This window comes from Plecotus auritus, assembly GCF_963455305.1.
Source record: "Plecotus auritus genome assembly, chromosome: 5".
In the NCBI taxonomy this organism is placed as follows: Eukaryota; Metazoa; Chordata; class Mammalia; order Chiroptera; family Vespertilionidae; genus Plecotus; species Plecotus auritus.
The window spans coordinates 12,283,062-12,310,641 of record NC_137776.1 but is presented as its reverse complement, the minus strand read 5'-3'; the positions used below and the strand labels follow the sequence as shown (position 1 = coordinate 12,310,641).

Genomic DNA, 27,580 nt, shown 5'->3' with positions numbered 1-27,580 from the left:
TTCTTTCTATTCTCCTTCCTTCAGAAGAAGTTTCCTGGGACCCCAATGAAGGCTAACGTCCCTTTTTCACAGTATCATCACTTCCCTGTGGATGTGCATTCAACATTCCACTTCAGATCTCCATGCAGACAATAAAGAGACCAGCTAGGCAAACCTGGAATATATGGAACAGAAAAGCCCCTATAGAAGTTGACTGGAATGTTCATAATATTTAAATAATTTTGACATCAAGTGGCCTTATTTCCATACATATTCTTCCTTGGTGTGAGAAGACTACTTTATTTTTTTTTAATCATACTCTGAAAATTACATTGAATTTCCATCATAGGGAATAAGGAAAGCAAGTCAGTTTAACTTGCATTGCTTTGAAGGTATTCCATTGGTCAAAATGACTAAATATGACCAGAAACCATCAAAGATAATGTCTACATATTTCTAAACTAAAAGGAAAACAACATTAAATAGGAACTCAGTGGTTCATTTCATGAGTGAAAGACAGTGTTTTCATGTTTTAAAAAGGTTTAAGTCTCTCTACCCTCCCCTCCCATTCTAACCTATCCCCACCCTAAACCCCCATTTAACGAAAAAGGAATGATTTTCTAACCTTTCTTCTCCATCTAAAAAGTTTTAAGCCCAGCCAGTATGGCTCAGTGATTGATCCTCGACCTATAAACCAGAGCTCACAGTTCAATTGCCAGTCAGGGCACATGCTCAGGTTGCAGGCTCAATCCCCAGTAGGGGGCATGCAAGAGGCAGCCAATCAATGATTCTCTCTCATCATTGATATTTCTATCTCTCTCTCCTTCTCCCTTCCTCTCTCTAAAATCAATAAAAACATATTGGAAAACAAAGTAAAAAGTCCTCGATATCACACTTTTCTTGACCACCACGTGCAGAGGGGTAAGAAAGGAGTAAAACTGTAAGCAGATTTTAAGGCTAACAGAATTCACTCACTTTTTATTTTCTACCTTAGCCTTTCAATCAAGTCAATAAATATATAGCAAGTTTGAAATTTGGTTGTGGCACTACAAGACTTAGTCTGCCATAGTAATATCCTTTAACTTCATTTCAGCTTCTCAAAATGATGTTATTTGGTCAAGTCAGTCAAGAAAAATTGTCATTTGTGGCCCAACAGGGGCCTGAGGTGGCCGGCTGAAGACGAGGCGGTCCTTTCCTATCCAGAGCAGTGGTGTTGAGCAGGTGAAGAGGTGTCAGCCGGCTGGCTTCTGGATAGGGGTCCATGTCAGGAGCGGTAGGCTGCAAAGTCTCTCGATGGAGCATAGGGATGGTAGTGCTTGCGGGTAGGCCCCAGCCTCCGGGGGGTCATGTTCAAGTAGTCACTCTGAAGGACCCTGTTCCTCTTACTCTTCATCTGCAGAAAAGAGAAGTGTCATTGTGAAGGGCCAGAGACATGGAGAGAGATGTCAATTCTAAGACTTTGGAGGCAACTATTCAGACCATGGACTGTCACATGAAGCTGAACACCAGAATTCATTAAGCACTTTGGAATTGAATCTTGACTAATCAAACCTAACTACTTTGGACTCTTCTAAATTAACTTGAAAAATCTGAATCAGAGAAGATATTTTAGAGAAATGCATCCCTGTTACTCTCAAAGAAGTCATTTAACCTGAATTTCAAAAGCATATCTCATTTACATATCTGCTGTTGATATATAAATATTCTTGAAGGTCCTTCCTCTTTTGCAAAGGTTAAGCATCCCCACTGCAATCTTCTTATATTAGTCATTTGCTTAACAATCTGTTTTTTTCATAATTAACCAGAGAGGACCTTCAGCCTTTCAGAGATTGGAGTAATTATAAATTCATAGAATCATAAACTCATAGCAGTGGATTCTAAATGGGAAGATAGTTCTAGGCAACTAGTTATATTCCTATTTCTTTATATGTATTTACATTTCCTGATCCTCAGGCTCAGCTCCCTCTGGAAGAATTTCCACAAGGGGTGAGAAAAGTAAGACAATATTTAATTAACCTGGAGCAAGAGATATTCTTCCATGAATTTTAGCAAAGTTTGGATTAAGGAGCATCTTCTCTGGATCAATAGGATGGTAAAATTTATATATTTGGGAAAAAAAAGACTCTTAAAATTCTAAAATTAGAAAGTCATCTAGATTTCTGGATTTAGAATTCTCTATTATGGAAAAAAAAATGCCTATTTCCTGGCACATAGGCCTGATGCATAAGTAGAAATGTTGGACATGAATGATATGAACTCCTGCTTAAATAAGTAAGCAAATGACTTCAGCTCTGGCCTTATTTCCTTGCACTTCTACCTGGGCGTTTCACACCTTCCTTGTCAAAGGGACATGAGTAAGTGTTAATGAAAGACTGAAAAAACACTGACCTTCACATTACTAAATATGAGTAACATGTTTTCAGACCTAATTTTCTTGAACTCTCAGCAGCATTCTTTATTATTGATTATTCTTTCCTTTTTGAACCACTCTTCCACTTTGCCATCTATGAGATGGTACCACCCAGGTTTTCATCCTGCCTCCCTGACCATGCTTTCTGGCCTCCTCTGCAAGCTCATCCTTTTCTATCTTCTAGCCATTCAGTATTAGAGTTTCGCACAGATTTGTTCTAGGGCCCTAGGCTTTCTCTTCTACTAACTCCACCCTCACCCTAGGCAATCTCATCAACATTCACAACTTCAATTATCATCTCTTCATCCAAATTTATATCTCTAGACTAGACGTCAAAGTCATTTTAAACTCAACACATCTAAAACAAAACTAAAGAGCCCTAGCCAGTTTGGCTCAGTGGATAAAGCATTGGCCTGCAGACTGAAGGATCCCAGGTTTGATTCCAGTCAAGGGCATGTACTTCAGTTGCAGGTTCCCCAGCCCTGGTCAGGGTGCTTGCAGGAGGCAACCAATCAATGTGTTTCTCTCATGTCGATTGTTCTCTTTGTCTCTCTGTCTCCCTTACACTCTCTCTAAAAGTCAGTGGAAAAATATCCTCAGCTGAGGATTAAACAAACAACAACAACAACAAAAAAACCTCAAGATCTTCTCCTAAACTCAGGTCCTCTCCCAGGATTTTTCAACTTATATAGAGTTGCCCAAGCCAAACCTTCTTGCCTTGCTACCTCCAGCTCCTTATCCCCTGTCCTAGAGGACATTTGACAATGTCTGAAGACATTTTGGGTTGTCATACCTGGTAGGAATGCTACTGGCATCTAGTGGGTAAAGGTTAAAGATGCTGCTAAATAATCTACATTGCACAGGGCAGCCCCCAATAACAAAGAACCATTCAGCCCAAAATGTCAATAGTGCCAAGACTGAGACATTCTAATCTAGAATCTGGTCATGAAATGAAAATGGAATGAAAAGGAAGCAACAGATACGACACATATCATCAAATTAGCATGATGTATTGTGAGACTGCTTGACTCCTTCTTGTTCATACCCAAGATGACAGATGACTTGAGCCTGGGTGACTAAAAGGATGCTATTCCATCCATAGACATTAGGCAAGGCAGTAGGAAAAGTGTATTTGAAAGAGGTTATACATTCTACTTTAGTCATTTGGGACTTGAGATGATGGATGAGTTATCTAGCTGGAACTAAGAAGAGGATAGTGTTAAACACACATAATTGGAGGATTCGTTCAGAGAGAGGTAGTCATGGAAACCAAGTGCATCAGGGAAGCTGCTCTTCAAACATCTTGATTCTATATCCTTTCTATAAAAGAAAGGCAGGAGTTTTCTTGAGCACAGGGTTACAGCAGGACAGGAATCAGGACCTGAAAATGTCTGCTCCCAAATCAATGTGGAAGGCTGCTAATAATACCCTGGGAAGCATTTCAGTGCTTGTTCCAACCTTGAAGACTCCCCTTGCTCGATTCCCAAATGACAGTCTTTGTCTCCAGACACCCCCAAAAAACTATAGCTGGTAGAGAAGGTCCAACAATGAAGATGTCTTGGTTCTGGGTTCTCCAGGTTGCACACAAAGTCTATGAAAGATCTGCTGCAATAACTCCCATGCATACTCTCACACTGTTATCAGATGGTGGGTTTAGTCATTATCACCCTAATTTTAAACAACAGTAGGATGGAAATGACACATGCATGACTGGAAACACTATCCAGAACCCACAGTGTCCATGTGCATCTAGCATTTGCATATATGTTTGCAGAGTACTCACCTGATGTATCTGTGTGACTAGGTCACCGCTCTGACCCTTCACCATTAAATGTCTGCTAAAGATACCGTATATGATTTCAGGACCCACCTCCCTTGCCCTTCCCTTCCCTGCAGCCCTTACCCACTTGTTTTCTAGGAGCAGCAGCATGACACAAGGTAATTCAGTAAATGGAGGACTGAGTGAGAGTAACAGGTGCTGATCTGTGGCAGCCTGGCCAAGGGGAACTCTTTACTTATTCAAATGTCAGCAATAGGTCAAGAACTGAGATAGAATCTGCAGCTGTTCCCCAAAACCCACTCAGCCTAGAACTGCCTACAGTAGCACGTCACAAGCCCTCGGGAAGTTCCGGAAAACAGCAATTTATACCAAGGTACAGTGCAGACCAGCCAGAAATGGGATCCTAAAAAAGTACCCAGGAAATGGCTAAACCCTAAGGATCCCTAATGGCCTGGCTGCCTACCTCAGCAAGGTGCTAGTTGCTTAAACAGTAACAGTTGCAAGAAAAGATGAGCCCAGGGTGAAAATGCTGTGTTATTCTACGAAATACAGGTATATGTTATGGGGTAACCAAATTAACTATAAGAGGCCACAGATGATAAGATATACAAAGCACTTTAATTTCCCAGTTCATAGGGATCCTGTGAGACAGAATAAGTCAAAAATAAATTTTTTAAGACAAAGCAAGATGAATCCCACTGGGAATTAGTAGTACTGCCAAAGAAAAACCGTAGTGTCTATGTTGTTTCCAAGTTGAAAGTAAACTGTTAAAACTCCTTGAAAATGAGAAGCTAATTTGTCCCTTTGGTTGTTTTGACTCACTTAGCAAGTTAGTGCCTGATTATAGTAACTGATATTCTAATGCATATTAACAATAAACAATAAATTTTAAATGATAATCAGTACCCTTCTGGCCACGGAAAGTGAAAGCAGTTCCCCAAACTACTTCCTGCCAAGTTAGTGAATTACATTGCCCACGGTCAGCATATTATAGGGGAGCACCTGTCCTGGAAAGGTACCCAAAAAGCCACTACACCTGGCTTTTAAATTAAGACATTGAGATTCCCGATGGGATCAGGAAACAAACAAACAAACACCAAGAATTAAGAGTCTAAATTCTAAAATCATTAGCAAACACCACAGTGGTTCAAAGCTGGAAGGGACCTTAAATGAAGACACAAGGATCCAGAAAGATAAGGGACTCAGCTAACATCAGAGGGAGAACATAGGCGACATTTCACTGCATAAAAAGCCCCCATCAGGCTCAGGCAACTTGAAGAAGGCAAGACTGGCAGGCAAATTCTCAAGATGATATCTAGTATAAAGGATTTCCAGGAACAAGCAGCCACTTTGTTCCCTCCCCTGAAGAAGGTAGAGATTGGGCAATAGGCAGCATGACCAATGTTCAGAATACCCCAAGGATCTTCTAAAATGGGAGAAGTATGTGGGGAACAATCGAGAGGTAAACTTGGGGAACAGGCCAACAAGAGATTGACAGCAGCCCAAGCTGTATCTATCATTGGTATGATTGTGAACCCATGGCTGCCTAATCCCACCCAGCACCAAGACTGTATGTAGTAAGTACGATGGCTACACATGGCATAGCTCCCCGAAATCTCTGACCTATGTCTGGTTTAGTTAAATGAATGGAGTATGCCTTGAAGATGGGTATTATACTTCAGACCTGTTTATTTAAGTCTTTAGTTTGGCTTCCAGGGAGGTTATGAGGTTAAGCATCACTAAGTATTAAATGTACTTAATTCTAGATAGATGGCAAATGTAAAGAGAAATAGTCCCTTATCCTTGAGGTGCATACATTTCTTGTTGAAGGAGCGAACGACTCATACATGCATATAACTTTTAGAAAACATTTCAAAGACAAAATGAAATCAATACATGATTATTCTATATAAGAATAATGTGTATATAAGAACAGGAAATCCCCGAGTAAGGGAAAGATCCTTGATAAGGAGGTTCCCTTCTTAACAGTAGATATGATCATCATGATACTTAGTGATGCTTGATATCATGATATCCTCAAACCTCAGCAAAAAATTCAATGCTGAAGTAGGTTAAAAAAATGCACCAAATTTAGGCATGAAATTTGCAAATTTGTTCAACTCCAATTCAGTGATGAGAGCTCAGAAAAGTCTAATTCTCATTATAGTTTCATAATGACAGTACTATAGTTGGTCTCACAAAATTCAACTGCTTCTGAGGAGATAAAAATATGAGTCAGAAAAACAGACCTAGTTTCTTTGCTAGGTTTGAATGCATAATTTCAATAGCCAAATTTCTCATGATTTTTCACCCTGAGCCAAAGTTCTTCATTGACTTCAATTGTCTAGATTCCCAAGTTGCTTAGATTTTTATACATATGTACACATTAAAACTATTTTTATGTCATAATGATACTGCAAATGGGGAGAGAAAAAAAATAACTGCCCTTAGTACCACACCTTTATTTAACCATTTAGCTTTTTATTCTGTTTGGCCACCTAACCAGTGCCTTCTGGAAAATAGAATGCCTGTCAGATTTTTATCTCAGAATAAGTTGGACAGGCTAAAAGAGAACCTACTGCAATCTAGCAAGGGAAAAGGAACTAATAAATATCACATGTTAAACAGAAAATACACTACATAGGCAAAATTCTTGAATCTGATAAGATCACATGTGGCAGAAAAGTTTGCATGAAAGCAGCTGCTTCTCTTACCCAGTAAGTAAAAAGAGCCACTGTTACTAGCAAGCCATACAAAGCCAAGACTCCAACAGCCACCACCAGTGCCCAAAATGGCTTAGAAGACTCAGGAGTTTGGTGAGCTGGACAATGATGATTCTCTGAAAAATAGAATAGAGTGCATTAAATGACATGGGAGTGGCACTTGAATACATTTTCTTCCTTCTGAACATTATGGAAGAACTAGTGGCCCGGTGCACGAAATTCATGCATGGGGGAGGGGGGCGGTTCCCTCAGCCCAGCTTGCACCCTCTCCAATCTGGGACCCCTCAAGGGATGTCCCTCTCACAATCCAGGACTGCTGGCTCCCAACCGCTCGCCTGCCTGCCTGCCTGATTGCCCCTAACCGCTTTTTCCTGCCAGCCTGATCACCCCCTAACCACTCCCCTGCCAGCCTGATCGACGCCTAACTGCTCCTCTGCAGGCCCGATTGCCCCTAACTGCCCTCTCCTGCTGGCCATCTTGTGTCCACATGGGGGCAGCCATCTTTGACCACATGGGGGTGGTCATCTTGTGTGTGTTGGAGTGATGGTCAATTTTCATATTACCTCTTTATTATATAAGATTATTATATAGGATGTGAGAGGGACCAAAATATGCAAAATATCACAAGCTTAGAATGTGTAGACTTCCTCTTTGGTCTATCCTCTTTGGGATTTATCCAATCCCACTACTCATCAGGACCTAGTTTTCAAGGCTACAGTTGAAAACCATTTCTTTAAAGTGGTACATTCATAGAGTTGCATGTTACCTTTCACATGGATAATGGTTCCATTGCTCTTCTCATTGTCTATGTAAGGAGGAGGATACATGACTTCTATTTTGCAGAAGTAAATGTCTGTTTGGTTAACAAACAAGTTCCAGAGGTAGAATGTCACTGTTTCGTTGCCCAATTTCCCATCACAGTGGAATCCTGTTTTTGAGCGAAACTGAAGCTGATGGGAGTAGTTGCCATTCACAACACAGACTTCCACAGCACTATCTGCTCCCTTATAAAGAGATGCCCGGAACTCCTTTGAAAAGAGGTTGTGGGTATACTTGCAGCTAAGGTTGACAGCATTGTTGTACACCACAAGCATGGGTGATTGCTTCACCAAAATCTTGTTTTCTGGAGGAGGAAAAATCATTTGTTTAGAACAGGGTATAAAGACTTTTTTCCTGAAATCAAAGTAAAACAGTTAACAAAATAAACAGATCTCCTACATGCATCTTGGGAAGGTGTCACACTCTGAGTTAGACAAAACATATTAAGCAAACTATTGGAGTATATACAGTAGATGCTATGGAGCACAGTAACATTGTTTTTCTTCCCTTCCTCTCCTTTCAATTCCTCCTTCTCTCTGTGGGTGCCAGGAGAAGAAATCAAACTGGGTAACCATCTAGGGTTTCTCTCCAGCCTTACTCAGTTTCCCCAACCAAGTCCTCCTTTTTAAAAATTTCTGCAAAGGAATCCTAGTCTTATCTTTTTTCTTATATCAGCTCTCCAAGTCAGATCAGGAAGAATGTGAATGCCCATTACAACAGAATCCAAATAATTAGTAACAGGAACACAATTTCTGGAGGGCTCAGTAAACAGAAATACAAATGCCGCCCTAACCCAAACTTCCTGTAAAAGAGGGAAATGCTGGCATTTCTTGCTGGCATTGCTTCTTCCCATCAGAACCTGCCCAATGAGTTCTTCTAAGTACACAAAGAAAAAGGCCAAGCAAAACAAAACCACACAAAAAAAAGATGGATTTTCCTATCGAGACAGCTTGAACTTTTTGATTCTTTACATGTTTACTTTTTAGTGCTCTTAGGGAGTATTTGTTGAATGAATAATAAATGAAGCCAAACTTATTGTTGAGACACACATTTTGAATAAAGATTTAATGAGATGGCTGTTAGGCTTAGCTGCGGATAATGATACAGTCAGATCACCATCACTTATGGGTTATTTAATGAGATCCTATTATTTTCACAGCAGTATACAAAGAAATGTAACATGTGATCCTTGCTCTCAAAAGGCTTGAAAACTAGGGGTCTTGAGGGAATACAAATCAAAAGTTGAATGAATTGAAGCATATAAAACAAGGTATTCAAAATGTAGAACCTGCTGTATTTTGAAAGTATAAAATAAACATAAATGAAAACTGATGGTTAATTGAGCACATTCATTTGCCCTAAGAGATATCATTATCTGTAATTTAAAAACTAGCAAACACATAAGCTGGAATTAAATAATCTTGTGGCAGTATCATGAGTGAGTACTTAGAATTAAAGTGGTCTCATTATCATTATATTAATGGCCATTATCTTAGCAGAGCTTGTCGAAATATAGTTAATTTACCAAAAAAAAATCTTTGAAAGCAATTAATTCCTGCAACTTTTCAGTTCAATTTTACAGACATGATACTTTCAACTAAGCAAGATTCTCAGAAAGTTGTAGTTTAACTGATCTTGGTAATATATAAAGTGGAAAATAACATTCTAGTATTTTCAAAATGGTGTTTTAAAATAAACAGTTGACCCTGGAACAATATGGGTTTGAACTACGCAGGTCCACTTATATGCTGTTTATATGCTGAGTTTTTAGATAAATACTGTAAATGTATTTTCCCTTCCTTATGGACTCTTTAGGGTTCTCTATATACAATATCATGTCATCTGCAAATAATGACAGTTTTACTTCTTCCTTTCCAATTTGGATACCTTTTATTCTTCTTTTCTGATTGCTGGCCTCATAACATAAGCTTGGGAGTTTTCCCTCCTCTTGAATTGTTTGGAATAGCCTGAGAAGGATAGGTGTTAGTTCCTTGAATGTTTGCTAAAATTCATCTGTGAAACCATCCAGTCTAGGACTTATGTGTGTTGGGAGATTTATATATATATATATATATATATTTTATTGATATTTCACAGAGAGGAAGGAAGAGGGATAGAGAGCCAGAAACATCGATGAGAGAGAAACATCGATCAGCTGCCTCCTGCACACCTCCTACTGGGGATGTGCCCGCAACCAAGGTACATGCCCTTGACCGGAATCGAACCCGGGACCCTTCAGTCCGCAGGCTGACGCTCTATCCACTGAGCCAAACCGGTTTCGGCGTGTGTTGGGAGATTTTTGATGACTGCTTCAATTTCATTAGTTGTAATCTTTCTATTCAGATTTTCTGATTCAGCTTTAGAAGATTGGTTCTTTTGGGTGTGGTTTTGTGTGTGTGTGTGTGTGTGTGTGTGTGTGTTTGAGGAATTTACCCATTTCATCCAGATTGGCCAATTTGTTGACATATAGTTGTAATATTTTCTTAAAAATCTTTGTATTACTTTGATGTCAGTTGTTACATCTCTATCATTTTTTATTTTATTTATTTGGGTCCTCTGTCTCTTTTTCTTGATGAGTCATGTTAGAAGTTTGTCAATCTTTTTTATCTTTTCAAAGAACCAGGTTCCATTGATCTTTTGTTTCTTTCTTTTCTTTTTTCTTTTCTTTTTTTTCTCTATTTCATTTATTTCTGCTCTGATCTTTATTATTCCCTTTCTTCTACTCGCTTTGAGCTTTGTTTATTGCTGGTTTTTCTATTTCATTTAAATTAAAGTTAAATTGTTTGAGATTTTTCTTGTTTCTTGAGGTAGGCCTGTAATGCTATGAATTTCCCTCTTATGACTGCTTTTGCTGTGTCACAATGATTTTGGGATTCTTGTATTCTCATTTGTTTCAAGGTATCTTTTGGTATCTTCCTTGATATCATTATTAATCCATTCATTGTTTAGTGACATGTTATTTAGCCTCCATTTTCTGCTCCTCTGATTGTGTATTTTCAGCTGATTCGACCCCCTGCTTCATCTAACCTACTGTTTATTCTATCTAGTGTGTTCTTCATTTCAGATCTTGCATTCTTCATTTCTGGCTGGTTCTCTTTTTATGATTTCTCTGTCCTTTTTATGCTTTCTATCTCATTTTGAAAGTGCTCAGTAAGTTTCTTGAGCATCCTCATAGCCATTTTTTTTTAACTGTATATCTGGTAAATTGCTTGTTCATTTCATTTAGTTCTTTTTCTGAACATTCCTACTATTTTTTTTCATTTGGGGCATGTTTCTTTTCTCCCCATTTCGGTTTTCCCTCTTGTGAGTCTACCTAGGTCAGACCTACTAGGTTAAAAGAGAAACATTGTCAACCCATCTATTGTATTTGCTTATGGTATCAAAAAATTGCCTTGACTGACATTTCTATAACTGAATTGACAAGTTGTTTTGATGATGAATTTAGTGCTTTGCTTTTCAAAGTCTTTCCTTTAGCTAAACCAGCTAAAGATGTGGAGACAGGAAGCAATAACCTCAAACCTCTTTCCCTCACAACTCCTCCTTGACAACAGACAACATGAGAGTAGATTGGAGGTAAGAAGGTACTTATCTGCCGCTTATGAGCAAGGCATTGAGAGCTAAAAGATTTCTCACAGATAATCTGTGAATCTTGTGCTATAATTGACTTCTGGAAAATTGAAAGTTGCTTGTGCTTCCATGAGAATGGAGTGGAAGAGAAAGCTTGATTACAACAAAAATCTTCCCCTTTATGCCTATTGTAAATAGGTCAATTACTATATTAATAACCAAATCAGCTCTCTGCACAGGTGGAGTGGATAACCATCTGTAAGGTGTTGTTCCAAGTACCAGAGAAAGAACCTTAACCCTGAAAGGATCTACATGTTGATTTAAGTTAGTAATTATAGCCCTAGGCAGTTTGGCTCAGAGGATAGAACATAGGCTCTCAGAGTAAAGGGTCCTGGGATCAATTCCGGACAAAGGCATATACCTTCATTGCAGGTTCAATTCCTGGCCCTGGTCAGGGTGTGTGCAGGAGACAACCAATTGATGTGTCTCTCTCACATCAATGTTTCTCTCTCTCTCCGTTTCTCCCCCTCCCTTCCACTCTCTCTAAAAGTCAGTAGAAAAATATCCTGGGGATTACAAAAAAAATTAGTAATTAAATAGGGCTACAAAGCATTTTCTCTCATATGAACTCCATATTAACATGTGAAGTAAATAGGCAAGGTATTCATCTTTGTGACCATTTTATATGTGGAAAAACTGGGGTCAGTGAAGTCAATGACTTGCCCAATGTTATATGACAAGTAAGTGACCCTTAGGACTTGGCTCATGCCTCATGACTCCTAATCTATTATTTTCTCTCTGCCAGGTTGCATCAAAACTTCAACACAATTTCAGTGATTGATTTTTAGATCCTCTAAAAGTTGGGCTTGATATAATTGGATGATACAGCATGTCTAAATTGAGAGCTAGGAAGAAGAATACCATTGAGTGGGGGAGTAAATGGAGTGGGGAAAAACAGGACCAAGATAAATTCCACTTTCTCCACCATTTTGCTGGAGTCCCATCCTACAAAAAGTACTCAGCTGTAGGAAAGCTGGAGATGATCTATGCCAATCCCTTGTTTTCTAGGAAAGGCAACGAAAAACAAATTAAGTAAATAACTCTCTAAGCAAGGTCACACAAATGGTGGAAAGGCTAAGGTTTTATTTATTTGTTTGTTGTTTATAAATGAGTCTACGGGCAATGTTTTGAAACATAAATGAATAGAAAACAAACTTTGTGAATTCAGCAAAATTGACTTAATTTCATGGTCATATTTAGAAAAAGTATGTCTCCAGACAGTCTGTGCCTCTAATGCACATACAAGAAACATTTTGCTTACCATTGCAAAGACTTCCTGAAGGGCATAGATGGATCCCAGATAAGGCCTACAGATAATATGGTCACATGAAATGTCTCTTATAAATTATTTCAGATCCACAAGCAATAATTATACCATGGCAGCTCTTCCATTTCAGCTTGCCCAAGTGTACAAAAGGGTTTGAACATGAACATTTGTCAATAATAAAGTCCCTTTTCAGTCTAAACCTCATTTGGGGAAATCCTTAAATTCAGTCTTTGTGAATCGCATTTATTTGTCATGTTTAATTTACCATATTTTATATTTCCTTTTCTTTATCATAGCACCATAGAGAAATAAAAATACCACATGGAGGCTGATGAACCAGAGAGTAGAGTAGGCAGCACTCAGTACCTAAATCTGTTTTGGGAAGTTAAAGACACAGTAGAAAATATATAGTAGATATTTAGTTAGCAATCTAACTTCCCTTCAGAACCTCTTAAGAACTTTTTTGGGCTCCATTTCAGCACATCCCAATCAGAGTTTCTTTTGCAGTTTAAAAATTAGGTTGGAAAATCCTATCATTTTCATTCCATTTTTAAGTTCTGATTGTACAGAATTCAATATGTTAGACAGGAACCAAAGAAAATGAAAGCTTTCTATTTTCAACTATTTTGCCCTATGATATTTGTGATTGTTTTGTGAAGGTGACACTGGTTTCCCTAGCACAGAAGGACACCTCCCTCCTGACCACAGAGCTGGTGAAGTTACCATAACTTCTCTCACAGTATATTTCCTGCTCAGGCCCAGGATACCCTTCAACATGTGACCCTGACCCCTTTCTCCTTCTCAGTCCTATCTTAGCCATTAATTCTTAAGAGAGAAAAAATTATCAAAACGATCAATATGTACTTTCTGAAAATAAATTTTGATGTGTCAGAAAATTGTTCTTTGGCATTCTAACTTCTACCGAGACAAAGTCATGCATTCATTCAGCAAATAAATAATGGGACCTAATGTACTAGGTTCTTGGGAGATGGGAAGATGTAAAAAACACAGCCTTTTCCTTCTAGGAGAAATTCTAAGGCAGGTGCATGATTAGCTATACTCCAAAGCCATGTATGGTGCATGAGCCCCATAGAGATTCACTGACAGTCACACGTAAGAGACCTTGTTGCTAGATGACATGATTCTGGAGGCTTTTGAGTAGGCTGGGCTTTAGCTGGATATGAAATCTGGGGCAAATCTAGACAGGCTAAAATGAAGGAGAGAACTTTTAGTTTAAGGGTTTACTGGAGACTAGCAGAGCATCCCATTTACTTAACAAGGAAGTAAGTGAGGATGGATGTGCCTTTAATATCAAGAAAAGGCATGTGTATTTTACTAGAAAGGCAATAGGAGACATTAAAGACATCTTAGTTCAGAACAGAGTGGTAAATGCTACTTTGGGATGTTAGCACATTAGTGCAGAATGTAATGATTTGGAGCAAGGCTAGAGTGGAGGCAGAGACTCATTGGAGGCTGTTGCAATAGCATTGATGTGAGCTCATGGGGTAGCAGCTGAGATAGAAAGGATGGACAAGTCATTGGTGCTCGGTTATGCTTGGTGATGGTGAATAGGAATCAAAAATGATTTTATAGCTTTCTACATAAATGTCATGATAGCAATTCAGCTAACAGATAAAAAGAAATCTCACAGGTATCAAAGGACTTCCTTTATTAATATATTATTTTCTAAATGTATATTTTAATCCAGTACCCAAATTTGGGAAATATATTTTTCTCTTAAGTCACCATCATTCTGAGCCCTCACTTAAAATAACTCTAAAAAAGATGAGAATACATTGATCCTGTCTGTCTCATTCTCCTTAAATCTTCTATTTCAAAAAAAAAGAAAAGAAAAGAAAAAACCTGCTCTGGACCACCTTGGCACATACAGAATCTTCTAGAAGTTTGAAAATAATTGATGTGTTGAAACTCAACATTACATAACAAAATGGGGGAGAGAGAGCAAAGACAATATGTCCCTTAAACTCTTGCAGTCATTTCAAAGCATATTAGTATCTCAGATCCTGGTTTGCAATCTCTCCAGGAGATTTCAGAAATGGCTGGCTTGCAATTCTTCGTATTTCTCTATCAGATCATAAGAGCATCTACAAAGTGGGAGGGTGGTTGAGTTGCCTTGATAGAGCTGATAAAAGCCAGAGTTTTTATTCCACTAAAGCAGCATTTTTAAGCCAGAAATATACCTGCGATGTCTTCAAGTCCAACCCCTTCATGTATCAGATGAGAAAACAAAGGCCTAGAAAAGCTGTGCCACAGTGTGACAGACTTAAAACTCCTAGTCACATCCTCCTACCTTGAAAGATCAGTAGCTTTGGCTTTTGAGCTTGAAAAAAAAAAGGAGGAGAAGAAGAAGGTGAAAAGAATAATAGACATGGCCTTTCCAAAGCCAAGGGCAAGCAGCCACATCTTTGTTCCAAAAAAACACACGGAGATGCTGAGAGTAACTTTCCTTACTAGAAAAGAGAGCCCTGCCCCTGATGGTGGGCAGGGTTGGGCTGAACCTTGTGTGTTATCCATGAGCCAAGGCCACGCCCAGCTATAATGTGCATTTTTTTAATTTATTTATTTTTTTAATTGTTTGAAGTATTACAAATAGTAGTACATATGTCTCTTTTTTTTCCCCATTGACCTCCCCCCAGCCTCCCCTTCCCCCCAGTACATGCCTTTACCTGCCCCCCTGCCAGTGTCTTTTATCCATTGGTTATGCTTATATGCATGCGTACAAGTCCTTTAGTTGATCTCTTACAACCCCCCCCGCCCCCAAAAAAAACCTTTTGAAGGCTCAAGCAAATTCAAGTACGCATGGGCTTCAAAGTCAAGGTCTGTATTATCCCAGTGTCGCTTGTGGATATAAGTTTAACACAGAGACCTGTTCTGAGAGAATTATATATATATAGTCTTTAACATTAGGCTTGCCAGTACAAAATTGCTCATCTCCCCTAGCTTCATCCTCACACATCTCTATCCCTATAAATCCCTATAAATCTCCTTTCTTCCTCCCCATTTTTCTTAGATATTGGCCCTCCTCTCGCTAATCTCCCATGCTCCAAATCATCCTCCTCTTCATCTTCTGGAGAAAACTGCCTCCATCCTTTTTTCCTTCTACCTCCTCCTCCTTTCTTCCCTAACAGCTCTCTTCCCCCTCTAACTTGCAATACACACACACTCACACTCAAGACCAGCATTTGGTTCCTTCCATATGTCAAACATAATAGTCACTTCGTTTGCAAACATTTATTACATACCCGCTATGTACAAAATACAGTGGTAAACATTATAGCTGATAAACGTTCCCAATTGTTTTCACTTTAGTAACTTCCTGCCCTTTTTCTTAACCCTTTGAAAGTCTTATCTCCCTTCCCCACCACTCTGCCTGAACTCAAAAGTCCCAACTCCCCTCCTTGGAGCCAAACCAGTGGCCTTCCCAAGTTATTATTCACTTCTCCTTCCTTTAACATATTAATGCTATTTAACCACTGTGGTTTTTGGTGGGTTTTTTTGTAATTCTTTCCTCCTTTGACTTTAATGATATTTCACTATCCTTGTTCCCCTGGCCTCTTCAAACACATTCTTGGTCTCCTTCACTAGCCCTCCATTCTCTTCAGCTGACTCCTGACCAGACTATTTTTCTTCTTACCCAGTTCCCGTATCTTCAGCTTTGTACTGGACATTTTTCTGACACTTTAAGCCTTTACTTCAAACTGAACTTGTCTAAAGCTAAACACTATTTTTTTCCAAAACTCAGTTTCACAACCCCTTGGTTTCAGGTGGTGATACCACCATTCCTCTGTTATGCCAAAAACCCTGGCATTATTCTTGACCCCGCCCTCTCTTTTGCCTTCATCCCAAACTAGGCTCTAAGTCCTGGAACTTCTACTTTCAGAACATATCTCATTAATAATCACTTCTTTCTAGTCCCACCTTTGGCACCCAAATTCTAATCTACTACCCTCTTCTTGGTAAAATGCAAGTGTTATGACATAATCTCCTAGACATTAGTCTCCACAACCATACCTATTCTAGACTGTCCTACTTCCAAAACCTTTCAGCTTCTTCACAATGCCTTGAAAATTAAGTGTGAACTTCTATTATCAATATTCAATCCTTTGTTTGACCTGATTCTACCCTACCTTTCTGACATTCAGACTGACCATTGGTTCCAAGAACATAAAACAATATTCCTTGTTTAATGTCTTTATTTGTATTGTGTCTCCTTCCTAAGGCAACAGAGCATTGGTGAGACATGAACCCTGAAGAAAGAGTGTCTGGATTTATTCACTAGCTGTGTGACCATAGCCAAGTTGCTATATCTGCTCTGTACCTCAGTTTCCCCATCTATAAGAAAGATAATTATAGAAGCTGCCTCATAGGATTTAGGGGAAAGTAAATTATTTTATACAGAAAAAGTCAGGTAGAACAGTACCTGGCACATTATGAATGCAAAATAAATGTTAATATCATCCATTTACATCCTATCTTTCTTTAAAATCCAGCTCAATTCCAAACCTTTCATAAAAGCTTACTATTCTATGTTAATCTTACTAAAGTTAATCTTACTAAAGTGTTTTGATTCCTGGTCAGGGCACATGCCCAATTAAGGTCACAGGCTCAATCCCCAGTAGAGGACTTACAGGAGGCAGCCGATCAATGATTCTCTCTCATTATTGATGTTTCTATTTCTCTCTCCCTCTCCCTTCCTCTCTCTGATATCAATTTTTTTAAAAAATGAAAGGGAGAGAGAGAGAGAGAGAGAGAGAGAGAGAGAGAGAGAGAGAGAGAGAGAGAGAGAAAGGAAGGAAGGAAGGAAGGAAGGAAGGAAGGAAGGAAGGAAGGAAGGAAGGAAGGAAGGAAGGTGATTGGGTAAGTAAGATGGGCCCAGCCTAAAAACATTCAAAAATGCCAGGAAACACTGCAATGTCATCTTTCTATAAGCATCTTCTAGGAACTATCAGCACAACTTCCTTTTCTATACATTGAGAGATGTCTGAGTTCCCTCCCATCTCTAAATATCTGTGGTTAAATTCTAGCAATTCAATGGATTCTTCCGCTTATAACCATTTCCCACAAAATAAATAAAATGTAAACAGAGTGTCATGATGGTAGTCCTTAATGGGGGGAAAATTTTAGAAAGTTTCACAATTCTCATTTTTACTTCCTTGAAGCTCAAAGTGGGTTTTTGTATCTGTCACAGAACCTAGAATAGCCCATAGAAGATGATAATAAATATCCGAATGAGCACATGAATAAAGGCCTGTGTTACCAAAGCATCAGAAGAAGCAAGCACTTTAGAAAACAGGAATCCAGTACTTTCAAGACCTGCCATTTACTAACACCCTATTTAGTCCCCAAAGGAGCCTCATAGTTGAAAGAAACAGTCTCCTCATGTGTGCCCACTCTCAACCACACTTTATGGGATAGAGTGTGTGGCTCAGAAATGGAACCCTCCTGGACCCACATTCCTAAAGCTGATCTTAAACTATGTACCCTGGTTATTAGTGGTGCTCCATATCAAGGGAAGTCATCAGGTCACATGGAAGTTGCAAACACAGCCACAGTGACATTCTGACACTTCACCACGTGTCAAATATCCCTCAGCAATGAAAAGCACAGCCTGTTATCTTCTCGGCAAGAAAAAAAAAAAAAGTCAAAGTCAAACACCCACCTAAGTTCTTAGCAAGGAAATCTATGTCATTGTTAAAATGTAAGACATTTCAATAATTCAGATTCTTATGTGAATGAGTGGGTGATGAATAGGAGTTACTGCAGTAATTAATACATTACACTGTGGATTGTGAGGCAACAAAGTGACCCTGACACTGTAGAAAAGGTCTCAGCATTAGATCAGAGGTCAGAGTGAACAGTGAATGAGTAACTCTGATGACACCATCAGGAACCATTAACCTGGTTGCCTTGGCAGCCAAAGTCCCCAAGATAATGAAGATGATGACGAACAAAAAGGATGAGAGTCATGATGATGCAGAGATAAAGTTGCAGCTCGGAGTTAAGTAATATATTCTCCACCATGGTACAGGCTCTCTTCTAGCAATGAAAACATAAACACAGCTAATCTACATGCTGACACACACAGACTAAATTAAAATGCCTATGAAATTAGGATTGAAATACTAAGGCCAAAGAAGTCTCAAGTCTCTTTTTCACATCCTGTAAAGGAGTGACTGAGTAGCAGTTGATCCTGTACAGCACATTTCTCTTCTATAGTCATCAAAATGAGAGTAACAGGCAAGAAGTTAGATACCTGCTTTCAACTTCTCATTTGGGCCTGGGCTACCTACCCTCCAGCTTCAGAAACCAATGTTCATGCAATGATTCTCAGACTGAAAGCTCTGGGTACATTTTTTTATGACAATGCCATGTCATTGGCCAAAGGAGTCAAAGAAATCAGCACAAAAGAGACATACACAGGCAGGTGTGAACAGGAATGCTGCCTGGGCCAGGGCAGGCCAGGTGGTGGGCCGACAGATGACGATGATGGCCACAGCAGCAGGTGGCAGCGAGCCAGGGGACAGCGGTGGGCCTGGGCATTTATCAATGGAAGCATGGGGACCCAGCTAGCAAGTTTTGGGAGATCCTAGAGACAATATGTATTGGGTGTGCTGGGTGCAGGTCTGGTTTGGCAAGCACTATAAGAAAGTATGTTCATGCAGATGCACCTACCAATAAAATGCTGGCTAGGCTGTGGTACAGCTTCTTCACTTCTAGGAAGATGCCTTTAGGAAGTGTGTCACCAACCCAGCCTTCACCAAAATCCTGGCAAAATGTTTTATGGATTTCAAAGCTGGAGGCACCTTGTGTCACATTCTTGTGGCTGCTTAAACATCTACACTAATAAAAGAGAAATATGCAAATTGGCTATCACGTCATGACGCCCACCAGCCAATCAGGAGTGAGTATGCAAATTAACCCAACAAAGATGGAAGCAGCCCCACCCCCCAGCTGCTCCAGGCCTCTGGGCAGCACACATGCAGGTGTGGAGTGGCTGGGTGGGGTGGGACGCCTGCTGTGAGGGGGAGGGCAGGGGGCGGAGGGAGCTACAGAAGCAGCAATCTGGCTGGAGGAAAGACTGAAGGCAGCTGCCAGAGTGAAGGCCTGGGTCCTGGGTGCCAGAGGAAAACCAGTGCCGGCAGCCAGGGGAAGGAAGGCCTATTGCACGAATCTTCATGCAACGGGCCTCTAGCATAAAAATGAACAGGGATAGTGGAGGTTTGATCTACAGAATCCATCCCAAATAGATTATAACCTTGAGATGTTTATGAATATTGAAAAGATATTGGTGCAGCCCTTGGCTCAGTGGATAATGCGTCAGCCTGCAGACTAAAGGGTCCCAGGTTTGATTCCAGCCAAAGGCATATGCCCGGGTTGTGGGCTTGATCACCCCCAGTAGGGGGCATGCAGGAGGCAGCCAATCAATGATTCTCTCTCATCATTGATGTTTCTATCTCTCTATCTCTCTCCCTTCCTTTCTGAAATCAATAAAAAATATATTTTAAAAAAAGACATTGGTGTAGAGCAATTGTCTGACCAGACCCAACATCTACATGATTCCAGACATTTACCTGAAGTTGGCTAACAAATTGAAAGATATCATCAAATGACATCAGGGGACATTTACTGATGAGAAGTCAAAAGCTTCCCGCCACATTTATCCATATCCTTCGTCACAAGAAGATGAAGAGTGATTGAGACCCATGAAGAGAAAAGACAAGCATGTGTTAGTACATTAGGGATTTTATCCGAACAGCTATGACACTTGGGTCCTTAATAATGATGTTAATGTGGAAAATGAAGATCTACCAATTCCTGAAAATCCATGGAAGGTTCATGCAAAATGGATTTGAGACACTAATGTTTTCAATGAATGGATGAATGAGGAGGATTATGAGGTGGACAGAACACAAAGCCCATGAGTTTTTGACAGCAAATTTCAATGAAGAGTGAAGAACCAGTCTAAAGTCCAGAGAGAAGGGATAGAAAGGCCTTAGCTATCCCTAGCTGGTTTGGCTTGGTGGATAGAGCGTCAGCCTGCAGACTGGAGGGTCCCAGGTTCGATTCCAGTCAAGGGCACATGCACGGGGTTGCAGGCTCAATCCCCAGTCGTGGGCGTGCAGGAGGCAGCCAATCAATTATTCTCTCTTGTCATTGATGTTTCTATCTCTCCCACTTCCTTCCTCTTTGAAATCAATAAAATTTAAAAAATTAAAAGAAAGGCCTTAGCTAATGCTCTGAAGAGGCAACATTCACCTTCCTCTCCACCTCCCACACCCACAGACTCACAGAAGAAAAGTGGAAAGAAAGGCCAAGCTAATCTTTATGGGAAATGCAGATGTCAAAAAGAGGAAGATAAGCAAGAAGATCTTACCAAGGATATGGAAGACCCAATACCTGTACCCAACATAGAGGAAGTGGTAGTTCCAAAAAAAATGTAAGTCCAAAGAAAGATAGTGAAAATACACTTAGCTGATCTAGATGAGCAGAATGAAGAAACAGTCACAATGAGAGGAAAGGAAGATGAAGATCCCTTCAAAGTTGACCTTGGTAAAGATAATGAGACATAGAAAACCAATCACATTACTATTCCTAGCTATGGTCATGGTTTGGTTATCACTACATTCACATGATTGAACAACATGCTCTTCCTGAATTTTTCATTGGAAAAAACAAATCCAAGACTCCAGAGATATATTTGGCATATCAAAATTTTATGATTGACACATATCACCTAAACCCCCAAGAATATTTGACCATGTTGGAGGAACTTGACTGGGAGATGTGTGTGCTGTGATGAGGGTTCATGCCTTTCTAGAGCAGTGGGGTGGCGGGGGGGGGGGGGGTTGTTAACCACCCAGTGGATCCAGAAAGTCAACCCATGGCAGTGGGATGTCCTTCCTACTCCTCATTTCAGCATATTGACTGATACACCCTCTGGGCTTGTGCCTCTACATCTTCAATCACCTCAGGTCCTGAGGAGAACAAGGAAAAACCAGTTGATTTGCAGAACTGTGGTCTCCATACTGACATTTACTCATGCCGGAAGAGAGTGGACTGAGCAGGAGACCGGCTACTCCTGGAGGCCCTGGACATGTACAAGGATGGTTGGAACAGTGGCAGAACGTGTTGGAAGTCGTACTCAGGCTGAATGCATCCTCCACTTTTTGAGGCTTTCCACTGAGGACCCATCCCTTGAGGATTCAGATGCTTCCCTTGGGCCCCTGGCCTACCAGCCAGTCCCCTTTCGTCAGTCAGGAAACCCAGTCATGAGCACTGCTGCCTTTTTGGTATCTGGGGTGGACCCTCCGTGTGGTATCTGCTGCAACAAAAACATCTTTACAGGAGTTTCCGTGGATCGGGGACGAGGTACCCCAGGAATTGGCTGAAGCTCATCTCAAGAAAGTACAAGAAGTAGCTGGATCCCACCTATGGCCTGGAGAGCAGCTCCATCTCAGGCATGGGCCTGATGAGCCAGAAGAACTCGAAGGAGCTGAAGAGGGGGAAATGGAAACAGATCCTGATGGTCGACAGCCTGAAAAGGCAGAAACAAAGGGGGAAATGAAACGGATGAAGGTGATAAAGCACAAGACTGAGACAAAGAAAAATACCAAGAAGGAAGAGGATAGTGAAATTATCGAGGAAACCAAATCCCAGGAAAAGGGGTCGAGAACAAGGAACTCAGGGACACTTGTCAAAAAAGAGAAAGTGACATTGGGAACAACAGAGCCCAGCGTAACATTTCTGAAGGAAACGTAGCCATAGCCACAGCAGCTGCTCTCGCCTCAGCTGCCACCAAAGCCGAGCACCTGGCTGCCCTGGAAGAGAAAGATCAAGGTCGCTCTCCTGGTTGAGACACGGGTGACGAAACTGGAGATCACACTTCGGCATGTTGAGGGGCCGGAGATGATCGTGGACAGAAAGAGGCTTAGAACCGCGGCAGCACTGCCTGCTGAACGCCAGACTTCCACGTGGAGCCGCTGAAAGCAGCGTGGGCAGAACCCTGCACATGGACACTAGCACTCCAGGGGGGCTGGCCCGGCCCGCAGGGAGCCGCAGGGCACCCTGGCATGATGCCTCGCCAGCAGTGCCCCTCCCCCGCCCTCTGATGCAGCAGCGGATGCCGCCGCCCCACCCACCCCAGCCACGTCACACCAGGCCCAGGTTCCATGATGCCTGGGCAGCCCCTGCCAGGCCGCACGATACCCATCACTGCAGCTAACATGCACCCCGCCCTCGGGGAGTGGCCCTGTTCTCCTGGTATGCTGCCAACGTGGGGAAACATCCTAGGACCCCCGGTAATCCTCCCAGCACCTCGGGGCTTGTATCCCCCTGCTCCAGGCCCACCCACCGCCCCCGCGCTAGCCGGGAAGAGGCGGGGACATCCACGCCAGCGCCACCAGCTGCGGTGGGGATGGCAAGACTTAGGTCCCTCAGCTTCCTGGGGTCTCTTTCAGGATTTTCTTCTCACCGCCCCAGGCAGGAGTCCCATCTCCCATCTCTCCCCACTCCTCATGCCCCCGTTCTCCATGCTCTGACACCCCTGTGTTAGGGCCTCAGCCAACACCGGGGGAAGCCTGGGTGACAGTGTGCCCTGGTCATCCTGAAAGGAACCTGTTTTCCCTGTCCGGGTGTGGGCATTCTGTCTTTACTATCTGTGCTCTCCTGCAGTGTTTTGCTTTGTCTTATGCCTCTGTAAATAATGTTTTATACCCATTATCTCTCTCTCTCTCTCTCTCTCTCTCTCTTTTTTTTTTTTTTTTTTTTTTTTTTTTTTTTTTTTTTTTTTTTTTTTTTTTGTCATTGCTTTAAAGGAGAGCATCCGAAATTAATAGGAACCAAAACACGGTGATGGGCAGGAAGGGTAGCCAGCGGGGACAAACCTTTAGGCAGTATAAGCGACCTTATTTCTGCTTCTCTGAGTTAAGAATGGTGCGGATGGTGAAATTTCGTGAGGCTTTTGCCACACAGAGATGCGACAAAATTCAAAACGATGGGGGAAGGGGACTCCATTGATTTTTCTTCCTATTGAGGACTGTGAGGGCCTCCGCCCCGCCTGGCAGATCACACCCCTTTAGTGCCAGGAGGGGGAAGCACAGGCTTAGCACAGTGGCTCTCTCCCGGGCCCACGGGTTCTGTTCTCTCTGCAGGTGGTTTGTTGGATTGGGGTGGGCATTTCTGTTTTTCTGAAGGCAGTGTGAGCTTTGAGGGCATTCCTTAGCTCCTGGGACTAGCCAGGAACATTTTAGGGGCCAAGGGCCATGGCCACCCAATGAATCTACTCCCGTATTCACTGCTTGTATGCATTCTTTTTCTCCCTATTTTTTTTTTTTTTTTTTTTTTTAGAAAAAGTGGGTAGCTAGTGCTGAACATGTTAGCTCATAGAACTTGGTTAGGATGGCTGAGGTTCTTCCCACGCCACCTCTTGCAGTAGCCAGGTGAGTGGAACGTAGTGTGCATTGCACGCAGGAAATACTGGGAGGAGGACAGTCACACCTGATAAGAGCTGAATAATAGTCAGATGGAATGTATACACTCATGATCATAGAATAAAGGCCTTAAAAAGGAGGACAGTCTGTGTCTAAAGAAAAGGAGACAGTGAGATCTCCTACCTACCCATAGTAAAGGTTTGAACGTGAGAGCCTCCAAGTTAGGATCACAGATTCATTTCGATTTCTAGTCTGTCTGTGAAAATGACTCATTCTATTTCCTGACATTGATATATTGATATTAATTTTACAGTCCTTGCCGAAAAAGTCCTTTCTGGATAGTTGACTTTGAAAAACATAAAAAGCAGTACCTTATTGTAGGGAATGGTGGTAGAGTAAAAGACAACTCTTAAGCAAGGACTTTTGAAATGTCTATCAAATTTACTTGAAATGACAAAAACACCCAATCACTTTCTGAACAGTCAGGAAAACTGGCTACAGTGTATTGAATGTCAGGTAGATAGAACAATTTGCTGGTTACATGGCATTTTTGATGTTCCTCTTTTTACCTTACTTTCCCACGTCCAGCCTCAGAGCAGCGCTTTTTTTTATGAGAGGTGGATTACTCCCTTTTGTGTACAGCTACCTGAGAGGGGTCATTTGCTGAACTAAAAATAAAGTTTTTAATTACCTTGTTTTGCTGATCATTGAAATGATTAGATACCCATCTTTCTGCCTTCCTGGCTCTCTCAGAAAAAGACATGCTGAGGGAAATGCAGCAGCGCTGGAGAACCCAATCCTGTTCAAACTGGCCATTCTGACGGCTTATTTGCTAAGATTAAATGAAAATAAATGCTCTCATGGAAAAAAAATAAGTGGTGTTGTCCTGATTTTGTCTTCAGAGTGAATAACTAGCTTGATGGAAAATAGCCAATATTGGCTGCACACCTATGAACAATATGCACACTCCTTCCATCATCAATCCCACGTGAGGCGCCTTTCCAGGGCCTGCCGTTCTGAGCTGGACTCGGATTCCAAGGCCCAGTGAAATCTTCTGTTATGGATCTCAGTGGCACAATTACCCAAATCTGGTAGAAAACATGTAACTTGAACAAAGGAATTGTCTAAGTTAAGGCTTCCTCACACTTTCTAGGTCATATTTCTTTAATTTAGCCATAAAGATCTTTCTAGAGTATCAGTAAAATCAGAAGAATCAGGGTAGGTTTAACCTTCCTAGAATAAGTATTTTAAACTACACTGTGAGCCAATGCATTAGGATTATTAAATGCATGGGGGTGGAGGGGGACTGTTCTGTTTTTTAAACACATACACACATTCAACACAGACATACCAGTAGTCTCTCACAATCCTAAGGAGGACAATTACACTTTGACCAGAGAATTGTCTTGCTATTTCCTCTTATAGGGTAAATACAGAGAAGCAGAGAGCACCACTGATTAAAATGGATTATACATTTGTGCATGTTGTCATTGTGTTTTCTCATTAGTTTTTTCATTGGAAGGAGCATTTCCAAAGTGCCCTCTCTACCCCAAACCTTTCCTACTTCATTGGCTGACCACTCAGCATCAAACCTGAAAAGTTATTAGGAGGGTGATTTGGTGTTTGAAAAGCAGATGTATTTTAAAGTTGAAAAAACAAAGGTTTTGCGTGTGTGAACTCTGACTGCTTTTTTAGCTACCCCCTTTTAACAGATGTTCTAAAGAAAAAAACATAAAGCTTTGAGTCGTGCAAAAAATACCTTCAAAGGACAGTGAATGAACTGATGGCAGATGGCTGTCCACAAGGCACATCAGCAAAGTACTTTGTGTACAATCACCAATTTTAGTTTTCTGCCTGAGTGAGGTTTCTCCTTCTTTTCTGCCAATTCTTTGCTGTTTAATAAACTAAGGAATTTTAAATATTAATTTTAAATAAATTTTAAAGATCCCTTAAAAGTAGAGTTTAAAGACCTTTTTAAAAATAAATGTAAAAATACTTTTTAAATGGATTTAGTAGCTCTAAATGCTTGGTACTAGACACTGGGGCAAAACCTGTCTCATCACCAGCTGTGTTTCATTATATGAACACCTTTTATAAATACACACAATTTGTAAATGTTCTCACTGGCACATCAGACAATGAAACAGATGGGCATTTATGTAACTATTGTACTTACGCAGGTTGGGAAATTATACCCTTTGGAGCATGTGCACATGATATTTAAGAACAACAAATAGTACGGTCTTCTCACACCAAAATAAATGAAATAGAAAATTGAAGGTACTGGTTTTTCAATGTATCTTCAAGGGAAAGAAATAACTGTATTTAAACATCCCATCAACCCCTATCAGTCCAATTTTTGAGCCAAGCAGGACCCTTTTCCAACTCTAAGACCAAGCTGAATAAACACCTCTCACCCTAGCCCACCAAAGCAACAAGTTCCTTCTGTTTGGAATTGTGATTTTTCTAAAAATGATTGAACCTTGGATGTGTCTGCAGCTATAAAATTATAAACCACATCATGTTAGGTGGGATAGCATAAAGGTCAAGAGCATAGAGAGGCTCTAGCATCAAACCCTGGTTCCAACAACCAGTACCTGTATAGCCTTGGGCAAATTAGCATTCCTACCCCTCCATCTCTTCATCTGAAATGGGGTTTGTAATAGTGTTAGGGGCACTCATCCTCCTCGTCATGATCATTTGGACCCTACGGGTTTTTAATCTAAGGAAATGGATTTCAGCCAATTGTAAAAACAAAACAACAAAAAAAAAACACAAAAAAACAAAACTAATTTATTAGCATCTGTATTGTGCCAGTTTATGTAATGACTCCAAATTCATTTTGGCACTCATGCAATTCTGGTAGACACAGTAATTACAAGTTACACTTAACTTGCCAGCCAAGCACTAACTACACTGAGCATTTTACATGAATTATTTCATTTTATCCTCACAATGACCTTGAGATGAGTTTATTATCACCACCGTTACACACATAAGGAAACTGAGGCTTAGAGAGTTTAAACACTAGCCTCAGCTTAGCTAGTGAGAAATGGGTCTGTGACATGAATGCAAGCAGTCTAATTCCAGAGCATTCAGAACCAAACTGCTATTAGTTTTCTTAAATTAAAAAACAAACAAACATATATATGACATTTTCAACTAATAGCTAAAAAAATTTTATTTCATTCCAAAAAGATGTTCATTAAAATATCATAACGTGTCTGAGAATCAGTGAGCTTCTCAATAGCAGATTGCCATTTTACAGCAAAACTATACTTCAAATACCCCAATTTCATGGTTAAAACTCAGAGAAGGAAAGAAATCAAAATCGTTTACCTGCTACTTGAATTGACGGGAAGAAGCTGAGAGCCAGGAGCATCCTGAGGATCATTGTGCTAATGGTGGGTCAGAGCTGCGGCCCCTCCTCCCGGAGGAGCCCCACGTGTGAGGTGGGCTGAGGACACACTCGCCAAGGCCTGCGAGTCTCTGTCATCCGAGGCCACCTCCAACTTAACTTCCCTC

At 40.8% G+C, this 27,580-nt stretch overlaps 1 protein-coding gene and 1 pseudogene across 2 annotated transcripts; one reads left to right on the top strand and one right to left on the bottom strand.

Annotated features, from left to right (window-relative positions):
- Positions 1 to 261: 261 nt before the first annotated feature.
- Positions 262 to 27,580, bottom strand: CD28 (CD28 molecule). The gene is made up of 4 exons (XM_080669786.1): positions 27,395 to 27,580; positions 7,659 to 8,015; positions 6,884 to 7,008; positions 262 to 1,372 (listed from the first exon to the last, which is right to left on the bottom strand). Exons 1-4 carry the CDS (start codon positions 27,447 to 27,449, stop codon positions 1,244 to 1,246), a joined length of 666 nt encoding a protein of 221 aa, XP_080525912.1. The 5' UTR covers positions 27,450 to 27,580; the 3' UTR covers positions 262 to 1,243.
- On the top strand, positions 15,426 to 23,989 carry LOC308249509 (SWI/SNF complex subunit SMARCC1-like; annotated as a pseudogene). The gene is made up of 4 exons: positions 15,426 to 15,443; positions 20,150 to 20,616; positions 20,849 to 22,886; positions 23,973 to 23,989. The product of its transcript is annotated as an SWI/SNF complex subunit SMARCC1-like (transcript).

Bases quoted from the DNA above. Each gene is read 5' to 3' on its own strand.
- CD28 (XM_080669786.1), bottom strand. From the start codon at position 27,449: ATGATCCTCAGGATGCTCCTGGCTCTCAGCTTCTTCCCGTCAATTCAA. The intron at 8,016-27,394 runs GTAAACGATTTT...TTCCTCCTCCAG, and splicing joins CCCGTCAATTCAAGTAGCAG to AAAACAAGATTTTGGTGAAG. The intron at 7,009-7,658 runs GTAACATGCAAC...TCTATTTTTCAG, and splicing joins AACCATTATCCATGTGAAAG to AGAATCATCATTGTCCAGCT.